This window comes from Squalius cephalus (assembly GCF_949319135.1).
Source record: "Squalius cephalus genome assembly, chromosome: 3".
Classification (NCBI taxonomy): Eukaryota; Metazoa; Chordata; class Actinopteri; order Cypriniformes; family Leuciscidae; genus Squalius; species Squalius cephalus.
In genome coordinates this window covers 13,453,134-13,468,400 of record NC_137124.1, presented here as the reverse complement: position 1 = coordinate 13,468,400, position 15,267 = coordinate 13,453,134, and the positions used below count along the sequence as shown (strand labels likewise).

The 15,267-nt window shown below is 41.8% G+C and overlaps 1 protein-coding gene across 1 annotated transcript; it reads right to left on the bottom strand.

Moving 5' to 3' along the window:
• Positions 1–12,858: 12,858 nt before the first annotated feature.
• Positions 12,859–15,197, bottom strand: LOC307156265 (serine/threonine-protein kinase pim-2-like; the record flags this gene model as incomplete). Its single annotated transcript, XM_079867559.1, has 7 exons — positions 12,859–12,947; positions 13,138–13,314; positions 13,435–13,813; positions 13,901–13,951; positions 14,152–14,246; positions 14,337–14,537; positions 14,876–15,197. The coding sequence occupies 7 exons, from the start codon at positions 15,195–15,197 to the stop codon at positions 12,859–12,861; spliced, it is 1,314 nt and encodes a 437-aa protein (XP_079723685.1).
• Between the last annotated feature and the right edge of the window lie 70 nt (positions 15,198–15,267).

The window sequence follows — 15,267 nt, the reverse complement described above, 5'->3', positions numbered from 1 at the left end:
ACTAAGTTATCCTAGCCCATTTTCAGCGCTGTGTTTTCTGTCTTCAGGTTTATTTCCACAGCATGCATGTAAGATCTTACGGATTAATGAAAGAACCGCTCGTTTAAAAATGTTCCCGGTCTATTGACATTTGTTATGACATCCTTCAAACCTTACAATGATAATTATTTACTTGTTCCAATAAGTAACGTTAAATCCACTTCACCAGCTAATAACTCTTTGACACAACAGCGATGCCATAGAAATATACAGATCTACTACAAAAACATAAGTTCAAAGACAAAATTCTAAATATGGCTTCACGCTTGTTTCTCTCATTCTCTGGCGCATAATGTCTTAGGCTACACACTTTATTTTTCTGCGTCGACGTTCAAGCAGTCTCGCAACCACTAACGCAGTCGCTATGACACACATTCTACCAGGTGTTATTTATGGATCAACTGCAGAGTGTGTTAACTGGGGACATGCGGGCTTCTGCGCATTGAATTGTCTGGCATTCCTGCTTCGACATGCGTTCAAGGCTCTCCAGTAGTTTCATACGGAATCAAAACAGTAAGTAAACGCCTATTATTTACATCAACAATCATGCAGAACACCCTAGCAACCACATGGCAACAGGCTAACAAGCATGCGCCAGGGTACTATTCTATAAACTGATTCTGAGACGCCATGTAGGCTATTCTATGTTAAATAAATTAGTACTTTTATTCAACAATGATGCATTCAATCGATAAAAGGTGACAATAAGGAAATTTATAATGCTACAAAAGATTTTTGTTTCCAATAAATGTCGCTTTTGAACTTTGTTAATCATAGAACCCTAAAAAACACGTATCAGGATTTAAAAAAAAATATATATATATATTTAACTGAATTTTTTTTTAGCACTAAACCTAAATATATTAAATCTAAATAGATTAAAATATCCAATCTATTGCAATCTAAGTAAATACATTAAACTAAACTTGTGCTCAGTCAGTGCTCAACATTAGAATGATTTCTGAATGATTAATTTCAACAGTAGTGAATTGTAATATTCCACAATATTACTGTTTTTACCTATTTTTAATCAAAACTATGCAGGATAATTCCTCCAAAGACTGTAAAAAAAAATCTTACAGACCTCACATTTTTTGAACGGCAGTCTGCATATTGTAAATTAATGTTATATTTTCACATTAATTTTATTTAAAAGTTTGTTTAATAAAATGAAATAAAATATATAAATATAATTATTTTATAAAAAAGTTTTTTTCTTACTCTACACCGATAAATCAATTATATATATTTTTTTCTCATCACTTTGAATCTCTGAATGATACCCACTTCACTGAGCGAATGACTATCTCGACCACTAAACTGCAAAACTGGTCGCCAGTTTGTGTGAATGTCACACCTCAAGTGTAATCTGCTAATGGGGTTTATTAAGCATCATTAAACATCAAGGTCAGTTACTCTGCTTAGCTCTTTGAAATACAACCCCATACAGACAATTAGCTGAATTATTAGGCTGAGGATTGGGACTGTATCTTAAATATAATATATAAAAGGCTGCTTGCTTTAGTGGAATTTATCAAGTGACTCAGCTCAAATGTTTTACCTTTCTAGTTTAACCTAAAACTAAACATATAAAATTACTATTGAAACATTGTTACTTACCGTTGAAAAGTTTAGGGTTGATTTTTTAAATGTTTTTTTTGAAAGAAGTCTCTTATGCTCACCAAGGCTGCATCAAAAACTGATCATTACTCCAGTCTTCAGTGTCACATGATCCTTCAGCAATCCTTCTGATATGCTGATTTGCTGCTCAAGAAACCTTTCGTATCAGTATCAATGTATTTTTGTGGAAACCATGCAGCATTTTTTTAGGAATCTTTAATGAATAGAAAGTTAAAAAGAACAGCATTTATTTGAAGTATAGCCTAAATGTTTTGCCTTTACTGTAACTTTTCATTAATTTAATGCTTGCTAAATTAAAATGTCAATTTCTTTAAAATTTTAACATTAGATGTTTATCGGTGTGATTGCTGTATTTTTGCTTTATGACAGATTTTTATGTGAGATAGTGCTTTTTACACATACAGAATTTAACACTTTTTTTTCACCCATTTTTGGTGATTTATCAGAGATGAATTTCATAGATACATTCAAATAGATTAAAGAGAAACCATACATTGTTTGGTCAGATGTACAAAATCAGTTCACTGGAAGAATAGCTGCACTGGTTTGTTGTTTTGAAGAGGAGTCAAAATTCACACCTCTGCTCCTGTGGCCTCTCCAAGCCTTTCCCAGACAGATCCAGGCCGAGTCCTGTGGTCTGAGAGACAGCGATGGCTACCGTAAGCCTGCAGAGGTGTCACCTCGCACCTCTGAGTCCCACATATAAACCTTCAGCCCTCAGTCCAGCCTTCATTCACACTCAGAGTCACAATATGGAAAGCTCAAGCCACAGCCAGCAGAACCAGTGGATCTACTCAAGCTCGGAGTCGGAGTTCTACAGCGTTTCCTCTCCGGACACCGTCTCGACAGACCAGGGCTTCTCCCCATCCCACCTGACCCAGCCTGCATGCTCCAAATCAGTAAAATCGACATGTGTCGACAAGAGAAAGCGCAGGTTAAGGCTGAAGAACCCAAGCGAGCAACGGCAGAACGCCAGTGAGAAGGAGAAGTTGAGGATGAGGGATCTGACCAAAGCCCTCCACCATCTCAGGACGTACCTGCCTCCGTCCGTAGCTCCCGTGGGCCAAACCCTGACCAAGATTGAGACGCTACGGCTCACCATAGGCTACATCTCGTTTCTGTCAGCTCAGCTGGGTCTGAGTGAAGAAGAACTGACCCACAGGAAGCACAGCTCCAGCGGCTGCTCATATTCTCCAGAGATCGTTGGCTATTTTCAGTGCAGTGGAGATTGTGTCGGGCCGGGACAGAGTTGCGGTCACTGGGATGGACAGTATGAGGGCAACTCAAGTCATACAGTGCAATGTGTGGATCAGTATCCACAGCAACATTTAACAGAGCAAAACGTCTCTGCAAATATAGACGGCTTCCTCCCGTCACAACAGTGTGCTCAATCAACACAGACATACCAGGTATGCTTTAATAATGTATATTTTTAAATTGTAGATGTATTGTAGTATAATAGTATATTTTTTTAATTTTAGGCCAATATGTACCTGGCCTATACGCTATTAAAAACTGAAATATTGTGAAATATTATTATAGTTTAAAACTTAAAAGTTTTCTATTTGAATATATTTAAAAATGGAATTTTAAAGTTTAAAATTGAATTGTCATTTTTTTTTAGATGTGAGATGTCTCTAATCAATTCTCTATCCTCTATTTCAGGTTTATGGGAGAAACTTAGGCTATCATCTTGTTCCTCAAGCTTACTGGAGCTGACAGCAGAAACCTCTCCGTCACATCCAAAGCAAAAATGATACCTACTACTGTTTTGTGTACAGTAAATTGATGTGGATGTTTTAGCATCTTATCTTGTGAAAGCAATAAATGTGAACCCAAGTCAATCCTGATATTCTTATAATTTAAGTTGTATGTGTTATCCATGTCTGTTCTCTGTAAATACAAAACTATATTTGATATGTATTTATAATAAAACATGAATTATTAAAATAGTTTCTTTTGTTCTTGTCATTTTTGGATATTTACAGATCCTACATTGGTGTTGATTACAATTTTTGAATTTAATTTATTATTATGTTAATTAAAAGTGTGTGTGTTTTTGTGTGTGTATGTGTATGCTTTACTTTACTGTGTTATGCATATATATACACAAACACACACACACATTTCAGATGCAAAATCTCTAAGTCCGTCTGACATTTTTCTTTTACATGAGCATTTTTAGTCTGTTATAGTAATTTTACTTTAATGGCAATGAAATTTGTATGAGTCGGTCATTGAAATGTCTTATTTTAAAAAAGGGCTGCCAACTCTCGCGCATTCAGCGCTCTCGCACCACACGTCCATTTTCTCATGCAGTTTCAACATACAATGTCACATAATGTTACATTTACCTAAATTGAATTCTAGAGAGGAGCATTTTGTGACAAAAGGACTATTTTACATATTCATTCTTTTTACATTAAAAAGTTAGTATTATAACATTATTAGTATTTTAAAAGTATTATAAGGCTGTTAACAGTTGTTAATTAACCTTTAATAACAGTATCATCTTGACAGGGTTCTCTGTATAGTTTACGACATTCTTTCTTTGAGAAAAATGAACACTTAGAGTAATAATAGGGCTAAATAGAACATGTGCTTTTCAATATGATTGCAAAAAAATATGTAGTCCTTTGTTTTAATTGAATATTGATGGATCAAAAGAGTTTGTGGGAAAATAAAATTTTAAAGTGGTTTGTTTCACCTAAAAATCATATAAATGTGCGAGGTGGCGAGGAGGGCTTTGCTCTCTGGAGGTAAAAGAATCAGGATGGGGCAAAAGGCCCCCATTATATTGATACAAACACTTTAGCTAAAGTACTATGTTTTGCATAATTTCTAATACTTTTTCAAAACAATCACTTCAGCAAATAGTGTACTATTTTCTGTTAATTTTAATAAATAAAGAAAATGTATTTTTGTTTAATAAATATATATTAAAATAAATATTTAAAAATGATAGAATCTGGAAGCTTTGAAGGAGATCCGATAAAAATGTAATATGGCATTACAGTAGTAACAATAGATACATTTTATTACAGGAAATTATTAATATAATATTTTATGCTGCAAATTTTACTCAAGTTGAAAACACTATGTAACATCATGTCTGATAACTTTATTTTTTTGATTGTTTGATTTTTTTGACAGGAACCTCTGCGACTGTTCAGAGGAACTAATCCTGATCTAATTTGGTGATCCAAAATAGGGTAAAATACACCCTTCATAAATTTATCTTTGTCCCCTTCTTTGCACCTACATTGTCCTTTAGTGGACTCTACAAGAAATCCACCAAGTCTGAAGCTAAGTCTTTGCAAACTTTTCTCAACAGCCTCAACTGCAATATTACACTGCTTTGCTATGTCCACAGAGTGTTGCCAAAGCTCATCAAAATAGGATTCCTCTCTATATCCCTCTAAAGTGTCCTGTAGTGCCTGGATCAGGTTGAAGCATGTCAGAGAGCAACTTGGTGTCCCCAAGAATCTTTCTAAATACTGCAAGTGTTCCAATAAATGTGAGGTCTATATGAGTAAGTACTGTAGGCCTCGTGCCTCCACAGATCTTTCCCCACTGTTCTCCACATCTATCTCACGAAGTACACGTAGTACAGCTGGTAGTCTGTCCATAAAGTTTTTACATGCCTGGTACCTAAATGTCCAGCTGGTATCACTGAGTCTCTGTAGCTCTCTGGGTGCATATTGGTACATGTCTTTTTGAACTGACAGCAATTTCTGGTGAACATAAGAGCCTGACATATACACATACAATTTCTGCAACAATGAAAAAAAACAATCAGCCTCTGGGACTGCTTTCACTGCATCAACAATAACAAAGTTGAGGCAATGTGCACTGCAGTGGACATAAAAAGCATGTTTAGCCTTGTTACGGCCCTTGCCATAACACAAAAGAGGGTCAACACGGAAGGCTCAGTCCAATAGGGCTTTTATTAACAAACAATAATCATAACTATAACGTTTGGGAGAAAAGGAATAGAGGAAACAGAAAACAAGCGCCATTCGACCGCCGCACCAATGCCGCCTTTTAGATGTAACAACAACGGGCCTCCTTATATCCACGCTCCTCCTACACGGTCCACAGGTGTAGAGAATCTGCTTATAATAAGACACGTAATACATATTTCCAACCACTAGAGGGCAGACAAAATATTATGAAAGAAAATAGTAACCAGTCAAACTACATGCACATGTAACAAGCCTCCGCTTTGATCCTGGATGCAACCCCACTGCATTTCCCTGACATCACTGCTGCCCCGTCATAACTTCGTCCTACAAGATTTGATTTATAGTCAAGGCCATACTTTTCCAGGCACTGTATTATTTTTTAAGTGAGTCCCTCTGTATGTAATTGACTGGCTCTCTGGAAATCTAAAAAGCTTTCATGAACTGCACCATTGTAATAGTACCTAAGTACTAATGACAGTTGCTCATTTTTTTAAGGTCTTTTGTTTCATCAGTGCTGACCGAGAAAAACTCACTTTCCTTAACTTCCCTGATTATATCTTCACGTACCATATCTGACAGGCATTCCAAGATTTCATTTTGAATCGTGTTACTGGTAAATTTCCTGTTGCTTTCATTTTTTTTTTTGCAATCAATGGATTGTGTTTAGAAATCAGTTCCATTATTTCTAAAAAGTTCCCTTTGTTTTGTGATGCATCTGTCTCAATGTGTCCCCTTTGTGAAATATTTTGCATGGCTGTAAGACGCAGCACTTCAGCAACAGTTTAAATATAGGTGCGGTTCCCTTACGAGAACGGTGTTTGGTGTTTTATGCCCCCAATGGCGCCTTCCAGGCAGCGAGGGGATGGGTAGGTTTAAGGTTGAGGGTAGGGTTAGCTGCCTCTAAGGAGCCATTGGGGGCTTAAAACACCATCGAGCTTACGAGAACGTTCTCTCGTACTGCGTTGCAAACGCTGTGGGAAAACTCCTTTTCTCGAGAATATTGAAGCCTTTATTTTAAAACGCATTGCAGCTGCACAGCGAGAGCATCATAGCTCGTCTGAGCGAGCTGATTGGCTGTGCTGTGGCAACTGCACAAACCTATGGCGAGTCAGCAGAGGCGTGCGGTCCAATGGGAGCGCTTGGCGCCTTGCCTGCCTCGAGCGCACCAAAATGGGTGTGGCTGTAGAGTATAAATTCAGAGAAAACTCGCCATATGACAGATTTAATCTCCTTAAGCTTTGAGACTTACCTCGTCGCTGACTTCTCTGGATACAGAAGCCTTCTCTCGCCGTCGAACAGCCCCTTCAGCGGAATAGCTTCAGCGCCTTGGCAGACCTCGCCCAGCTGAACGTTTCCCTGTGGCATCCGGCGAATATCCTTTATAAACGCTTCCTTTCTAAAAGAGCAGAGCGCGTTGTCTCGCCAGTCTCCGCGGACCCCGCCCCTCCCTCTCAGTCTGATCGATTCGACACCAGAGCGAACATTGACGCCGAGCTTCTCCGCGTCGTGACTCACGCTGTTGACGAGCTGGGTCTCGACTGGCTTTCCCCAGCTGAGCCTGCTAGAAGCCGCCTTGACGAGTGGTTCCTGCCGAGGCGCCAACAGGCCCCTCGCCAGCGCACCACTCCATTCTTCCCCGAGGTCCATGAGGAGCTCACAAAATGCTGACATGCGCTCTTTTCAGCGCGAACGCGCTCTTCTGCCTCTGCTACGATCTCTACTGTTGACGGCGCTGAGGAAAAGGGCTATGTGACGCTCCCGCCAATTGAAGAAGCGGTCGCCGCTCATTTGTGCCCTCCCACTGCAGGCAGTTGGAGAACAAAAGCGACGCACCCATCTAAACCGTGCAGGACTACTTCCGCTATGGCCAGCCATGCATATTCCGCCGCCGGTCAAGCCACCTCTGCACTGCACACCATGGCGATCCTCCAGGTGTTCCAGGCTAAGCTCCTCCGCGCTATGGATGAGTCAGGTCCTGATCCGGACGCCTTCAAGGACCTCTGCAGTGCTACGGATTTAGCGCTACGAGCCACTAAGACCACTGCTCAGGCCATCGTTCGCAACATGGCCAGCCTGGTAGTTTTGGAGCGCCACTTATGGCTTAACCTGACTGAGATCAGGGACGCGGATAGGACCGCCTTCCTCGACTCGCCAGTCTCCAGAACAGGTCTCTTCGGCCCCTCCGTTAGAGAGGTATGTCCATTAGACATATCAATACACAGTCCTACCATTTGGACTGGCTCTAGCGCCTCGTACATTCACAAAGTGCATGGATGCGGCTCTCTCCCCCCGAGACAGCGGGGAATGCGTATCCTGAACTACCTCGACGACTGGCTCATTCTGACTCAGTCAGAGGCGGAGTCCCATACTCACAAAGCCTGGCTCCTCGGCCATCTAGAATGCCTCGGGCTCAGGGTAAACTTTTCCAAGAGTATGCTGTCCCCCAGCCAATTTATCACGTTCCTGGGAACAGTTCTCGACTCTGTACATATGAGAGCATGGCCCACGCTGGACCCAGCTCTATCAATTCAGCGGCTCGCCGCGTCGTTCAAAGAGGGCTCCAGTGTACCCCTCTGAACGTTTCAGAGGGTCTTGGGCCTTATGGCTTCGGCATCTTCAGTACTCCAACTAGGCCTACTGCGTATGTGACCTCTTCAGCTGTGGCTAACACCTCAAGTACCAGCCCATGCGTGGCGCTCGGGCCTCGCAAAACATCAGGGTGGACCAGTGCTGTATCAGAGCCCTGGACCCCTGGAAAAACACCAGCTGGTACCAGCAGGGTGTGAGCATGGGTCTGGTTTCAGAGAGGAGGGTCATCTCAACAGACGCTTCCAACTCTGTGCGAGGGCAGGCGAGGGCAGGCCTGCCTCCGGCCTCTGGTCGAGCTTGGAGAAACGCCTACACATCAACTGCCTCGAGATGAGAGCAGTTTTTCTAGCCCTAAAAACCTTCCTCCCATATCTGGCGGGACACCACGTCTTGGTCCGTACGGACAATATGTCGGTGGTATCCTACATAAATCGCCAGGGCGGCCTCAGGTCTCGCAACCTGTTCACCATAGCCACACAGCTACTGTTATGGGCTCACGCCAACCTGCGCTCACTCAGGGCAGCTCACATGCCGGGCACGATGAACATAGGAGCAGACATGCTATCTCGGGGCAACGTTCCCCCAGAGGAGTGGTCGCTCCACCCCCGGACGGTTCACTTGTTGTGGAAAGTCTTCGGCAAGGCAGAGGTAGACCTCTTCGCCTCAGAAGACAACTGTCATTGCCCAATCTTCTTTTCAAAGAGCAGGGATGCGCTGGCCCATGAGTGGCCCAGCCTTCCCCTTTATGCGTTCCCTCCGGTCTCGATGCTCCCCCAGGCCATCGAACGGATCAGGAACACCAAATGCTCAGTCCTTCTTGTAGCCCCCCTCTGGCGAACCCAGATTTGGTTCTCAGAGCTGATGCAGCTGTCTACGACAGCCCTGTGGCCGATTCCGCTGAGGAGCGACCTCCTCACGCAGGCAAACAGGACAATCTGGCACCCCTGTCCCGACTTGTGGGCCCTTCATTCCTCAACGGGTACCCCAGGACCTCCCAGAAGGTGTCCTGAATACCATTATGGAGGCTAGAGCTCCGTGTACTAGGCGCCTCTACCACCTCAAAGGGTCAGTGTTCTCCAGCTGGTGTCTAGCTCGGAACCTCGACCCATTTATCTGCAAAGTACCAATGGTACTCACATTTCTCCAAGAGCTGTTGGATGCAGGACATTCCCCCTCCACTCTCAAAGTGTAGCAGCTATTGCAGTTTTTCACGTACCGGTGGCTGGCTCTTTGTTGGGTAAAAGTGACCTCATCATTCGCTTCCTTAAAGGAGCCAGGAGACTTAACCCGCCTCGGCCACCTTCACTGCCGGCCTGGGACCTTTCCCTGGTTCTACGAGCTCTTAAGGGACCTCACTTCGAGCCACTTCTGTCGGCTGATCTAAGATCCCTCTCTCTTAAAACCGCTCTGCTGTTAGCACTGGCGTCAGTTAAAAAGAGTTGGGGACTTACAAGCACTCTCCACGAGCGCTTCCTGTCTTGAGTTCGGGCCTAATGACTCCAAAGTCGTCCTTAAACCAAGACATGGATATGTACCGAAGGTGCTCTCAACTCCGTTCAGAGCCCAGGTTATTTCTCTATCAGCTCTTCCGGTATTGGGAGAAGATAATGATGCCCTCACGCTCTGCCCCGTCAGAGCCCTGAGAATATATGTGGAGCATTCTGCCTCTTTCAGACAGTCTGAACAGCTCTTTGTCTGTTTCGATGGCCGCACCAAAGGGCTGCCGGTCATGAAACTCACACTATCAAAATGGATAGTAGATGCTATCTCTCTGGCCTACACCTCACTGGGTCTCCCATGCCCTATAGGTGTAAGAGCTCACTCCACAAGAGGCATGGCTTCCTCTTGGGCATGGTCCAGTGGAGTTCCCATTGAAGACATTTGTGCGGCGGCCGGCTGGTCCGCTCCGTCCACATTTGCAAGATTTTGTAACCTAGAGGTTCCCACTCTGCAGGCACGAGTTCTCTCTATCTGAGGTCCTGGCTCTTCGGACCCAGGCCCGTGTATGACTCAGACACATCCTGCAGTGGCTTTGCACTATCTATGTGTGTATGATATTCTAGGTCCCTGGCTCTGTCGACCCAGGCATATGTATGACTTAGTGGCCCTTGTGCTTCACTATGTGCAATGTATATCATTCTAGGACCGACATTCTGGTCTATGATATTCAGACTACTCTGTTATAAGTCCCGGGGCTCCCCGGACACCTTCAGAGTAGTCACATGGCAATGACATGACCTTTAGATTTCTCATGCAACCTAAACCCCCCATCCTTATACAGTGCCCTCTTCCAATTGGAGTATCCTCCTTGTGATGTGAATGGCGTTTCAGGAGAATTAGGGAAGGAAAAGTGTCTACATGCAAAACAATATGCAGAGTCTCTACTTTGTGAATATTCACAATATTCAATCATTTTCGCCAGTAAATTCTACACCATTCTAAGTAGAAGTTGATTATATATGAGTTTACAAAAATACTAGCTTCACTAAGTTAAATATATTAAGCTGAAGACATCTTTTAGGTAAGTTTAGTTTTTACTTAGTTATTTTTGTAAACAAAAAAAATGGTGTGCAGCTCTATTATCTAGGCAAATATCTATTTTGCTTGGTCTTATATTTAAGCAAACATTATATATAGGTATTAGTTGCTTATGACTTAGCAATAACATGAACTAGATATACCTTTACTTGCTGAATGCTGAAGTGCAGATGATGGGGCCTCGTCCTCTCCAGGTTTGTCACCAAGTAAAGTTCCTAGGAAAAGACAGCCGTTCAAAATATCTTAATGCAGGTAAATATATAATTAAAAATATATATTTTAATACTTATCCAAAATGAATGACCAAGTTAATACATGTTAGTTATTCCTAGATATCAAAGAAAATGGTGGCATACATTGTGGTGATATATTCAGTACAGTTTTTTTTTGTCTGTCGGTCCCTGAATAAATAATAATGCATTTTTTCTCAGTTAACGTTACTAAGTCAAGTCACAAAATAATGTATTTTCTAAAGCTGAAATGTTGTCTATATGCCTATTATCTTGATATAGATATTACATTTGGTTGTATTAAACATTTGCAATTTACACCTCTTATATGTCCTTTGCCCACAGTTTGTGCAATTCAGTGTTTCCCAACCTTTTTTGCCATGGCACAATTTTGAGTAAAAAATCCCACGGTACGCCAGTATATAAAAATATAATAAAATTGCACAAACATGCATTGCTTCAAATGACATATAAATCTAGATATTAGGTTATATTAAAAATAGTACTCAAATTTAATGTGAAACTTGAGCTAAAGTCAGGTAGGAACACAATATGTATGATGTTTTTGGTTACATCAACACAATAAAACAACACATTTACATATCGCCGCTGTCGTGGAGGAAGCTAGACTAGACGCAAATCTTCAAATGCAAAAATGTTAGCCTTTGTGGACATAGTGTTTCTTGAGTAAATAAAACGCTGCACTTATGCAAACATCAGTTCTATATTTTCCCTTGCATTACCAACAAGCAAAGATCTCTCCAAACTGTGCGCGGTACAATCTAAATGGAGGTGGCAGGTATGGAGTTATGAGGTTTGAATGACAGTTTGAGGAGCCAATGGTTTAGTCACAACCTCTTTTGAATGCTTTTTATTGGTTTAATATTTGTAAAAACTCAGATACAGACGTAAAGGATGACCAATAGCATACATTTTATAAAACAATGACAAAATATAGAGAGGTTCAATGTTTCAGCCCAACAGCGCAATGACATAGGCCTATTCTTATTTGTAGCATTCATTTTTAAGTATAAATAACGGACCTGGTAGTATTGACTTTTGAAAATTACACAGAACTTTGGTTTCACTATCATAACTGGCATGGCATGGTATTTTACCTTTGGTTTACTACGGCTACATACGGTTTACTAAACGTGACTTTGAAACATAGTTCTCTCAGCCTAGCTGTCTTTAACTTTAGCTAGTCATCATTAATGAGCATTCTAGACAGTAACAGAGTGGGGCTTTCTCAATCTTAACTTAGCATCCTTTAGAATTCCACATTTAACACGACACATGCCAAACTTCAGTTGACTTACCAATGTTCTTTGTTCTTCTTTTCTTTCAATGTCTGAATAAAACTCAGACGTCAGCCGTTTTTCCGCCTGCCTTTTCTTTTTGGCGCCAAGTGCTAACCAACCACAGCACGACGTCGCCGTCCGTTTTCGCGCACTATTTACTCCGATATGACAACACATCACAGTATCCCAGCAAACAGGGGGATGAGTGCAGTGGCCAATTGCATGCATAAAATTAATTATAAATAAATCAAAGCACTGAAAAATATTAGTTTTGGTTCAGAAAACCGCTAGTACTACTAGTAAAGAATTAAAACTGACAAACCCAACAACCTATTACATTCCGACTCTGATGGAGTGTGGGGGGGGGGCACTTGGGGTGGCCAATTACATTTTGGGGGTGGCCTGTGCCACCCCTCTGGCCCCGCCCCTGAGTCCAGTCGATTCAGTCCGCCGGACACACAGCTGAACCGACACTTCTGGAGTGACCAATCTTACACCTGGAACAAATTAAAACAAATTTAAAAAAAAAAATTTTTAGCCCATGGCTCAGGGGACCTAAAACCATTTGTGTAGAATAATCCTGTGCAGCTCAAGCCGACGCTCTGGCTTCTGCTGCAGAAGGGAGCAGATCAATTGGCAGCATTCTGTGAGAAAGATGGAGAGACGTCTGATTATTACCGTAAACTTTACATCCGCTCTACTTTAATCATTCTAAGCTGTAAGATCTTCAGGTCAGACACCCGGGACAAATTCCTGCATTATCCATACAGCCACCTCCTATAAAGCCTATGAAGTTTTGCATTTGAATTGTACTTGAAGTAATAAACAAATCACCTTCTGTCAAGCCAGGTTTGTGCCAGGTGTTCATATTGGTCCTGTAGAGGTCGAAAGTATCTGGAAAGTCTCCACACACCATTCTGAACAAGAGGATCCCCAGAGCCCAGACCGTCGCCGGCTTTCCGTGAAACTCGCCCTTCATTCTGTACTCGGGAGGGCAGTACAAATCTGTGCCTGGAGGAAAGAGTGTTTGTCTGATGTGTAAGTCTATTCCACAGCATGTCTTCTCAGCAACCATTAGCATACAAGTGTTGAGTTAACTGATTCACAAGAGTTTTGAGAACTAATACACACCTGAGTATGTCGTGTAGGTAGATCCTGTCAGGAGCTCGCTGCATCCAAAGTCAACGAGTTTGACATTGGCGTTATTAACGTTTATCAGCAGGTTCTCTAATTTGATGTCTCCATGGTAAACTCCACGGCGACAGCACGCATCAGCGGCTAGTGTTGCCGACCACATGATGTGCTTCGCAAACTTCTCGTCAATGCAGCCGCCGCTGCATTCCACAAAGCAGTACACATCCATGCAGTCAGAGACATACTCGAAGACCATGACGAAGAAGTCCTGCTGGTCCTGCCAGTCCAGCAGCTTGATGATGTCCATTGCTGGACCTTTTTTACTGGCCAGGATTGTCAGAGCGACTTCTTTGGGAAGGGGTTTGGGATGATCAGGCTGGAAGAAAGAAACATTATATGATGTCAGATGGTTTTAAATAGGGATTTAACTCAGTTTGTCTGCTGAAAAATCAGTACTACTCACAATGCTGATACATTCTGTGCTTTGTGTCTTTTGGATAAATTTCACTGTCACCTGATGGACAAAACAAAAAACAATTAGTGTGATCATATCATAAATTTCAAGCAAAACTTTAAATCCTAACAGGTCAAGAAGAGCCTTAAATAGTGAATATATGATACAGTAAGATGTCTTGCATATAAAGTGAGATATCAAAGGATGAGAAATAATTCAGATCAAAAACAATTTGCTAAACTAGTAGTGGTAAGTTTAACCTTTTGGCCATCCGCCAAACGAGTGCCTTCATAGACGTCACCAAATCTACCTTTCCCCAGCTTACGGCCAATTGCATATCGGCAGCAAATGTCGTCTGTTAAAAGATGAAGAGAAGAAGACAATGTTTAGTGGTGCTTTGCAGATATTTAGAGATTATTGTTGGGGACTGTGGCAGGAAACTCACCCTCAGGTCTCATGTTCACTTGATTACGGAGAGGAGACATTTCACGTGCTGTCAGACGGACTGGAGCGAAGTGGACTCGAGTTTGAAGCTCTTCTTGCACCAGAGGCTCAGAAGCGGGAAGGACTTCAGGATCATCGACAGGAGGTTCCTCCAGATCAATGACCTCTTCAGATCTAGAGATGGACTGTAGAGACTTCTGATCTAAAGAGGAGAATATCAGCACAAGTTAGCTAACAGTTGACTATACTAGTAAAAAAAAAATAAAAAAAAATAACTGATTTATTAGGAAAAGCGATTCTTAGATATTAAAGTAAATTACTAATTGTTCACCTATTGATTTTTAAAGTACAAAGTATAATATTACTCAGTTTTACACTAGGCTACTTAATTATTTTATTATAGAGAGAGAAACAAAAATCTTTTTAAAACCATCCTACAGGGGCAGAAAAGTTCCCGTTCCTCATTTAGGTGTAAATTATGAAGTGACTTTTTCATGTAGAATATTAAATATATATTCTCATAACATGGTTGTCATTTACCGTCGGTACTTCTCCTGGATGTTTCCGTCTCTTGATCCTTCATCATCTCGCCCTGATCTGAGCTCTTGTTTTTGGTGGATTCTAAATAGAGACACTTAAAGAGACTCTTGAAGTCTTTATTGTTGACCACTTTCTTTTTCTTCATCTTCAGGTGAGAGATGGTAAGCTGGTCTGCCTCTCCCTCAGGCTTCTTCTCGTCAGGCCGATGAGGAAGATGTTTCTCCGCCGTGCGGTTTGAGCCTGGTGTGCGGTCACGGTGATGGAGGTCGTGAACCTGCTCGCTATCAGTGAACGGTTGTAATCGTGAACTTCTGTGTTCCATAATGAATCGCTGTTGTGTGTAAATCACACTAAAGCAACTACAAACTCAGCAAATGAGTAAAGTGTGGAGA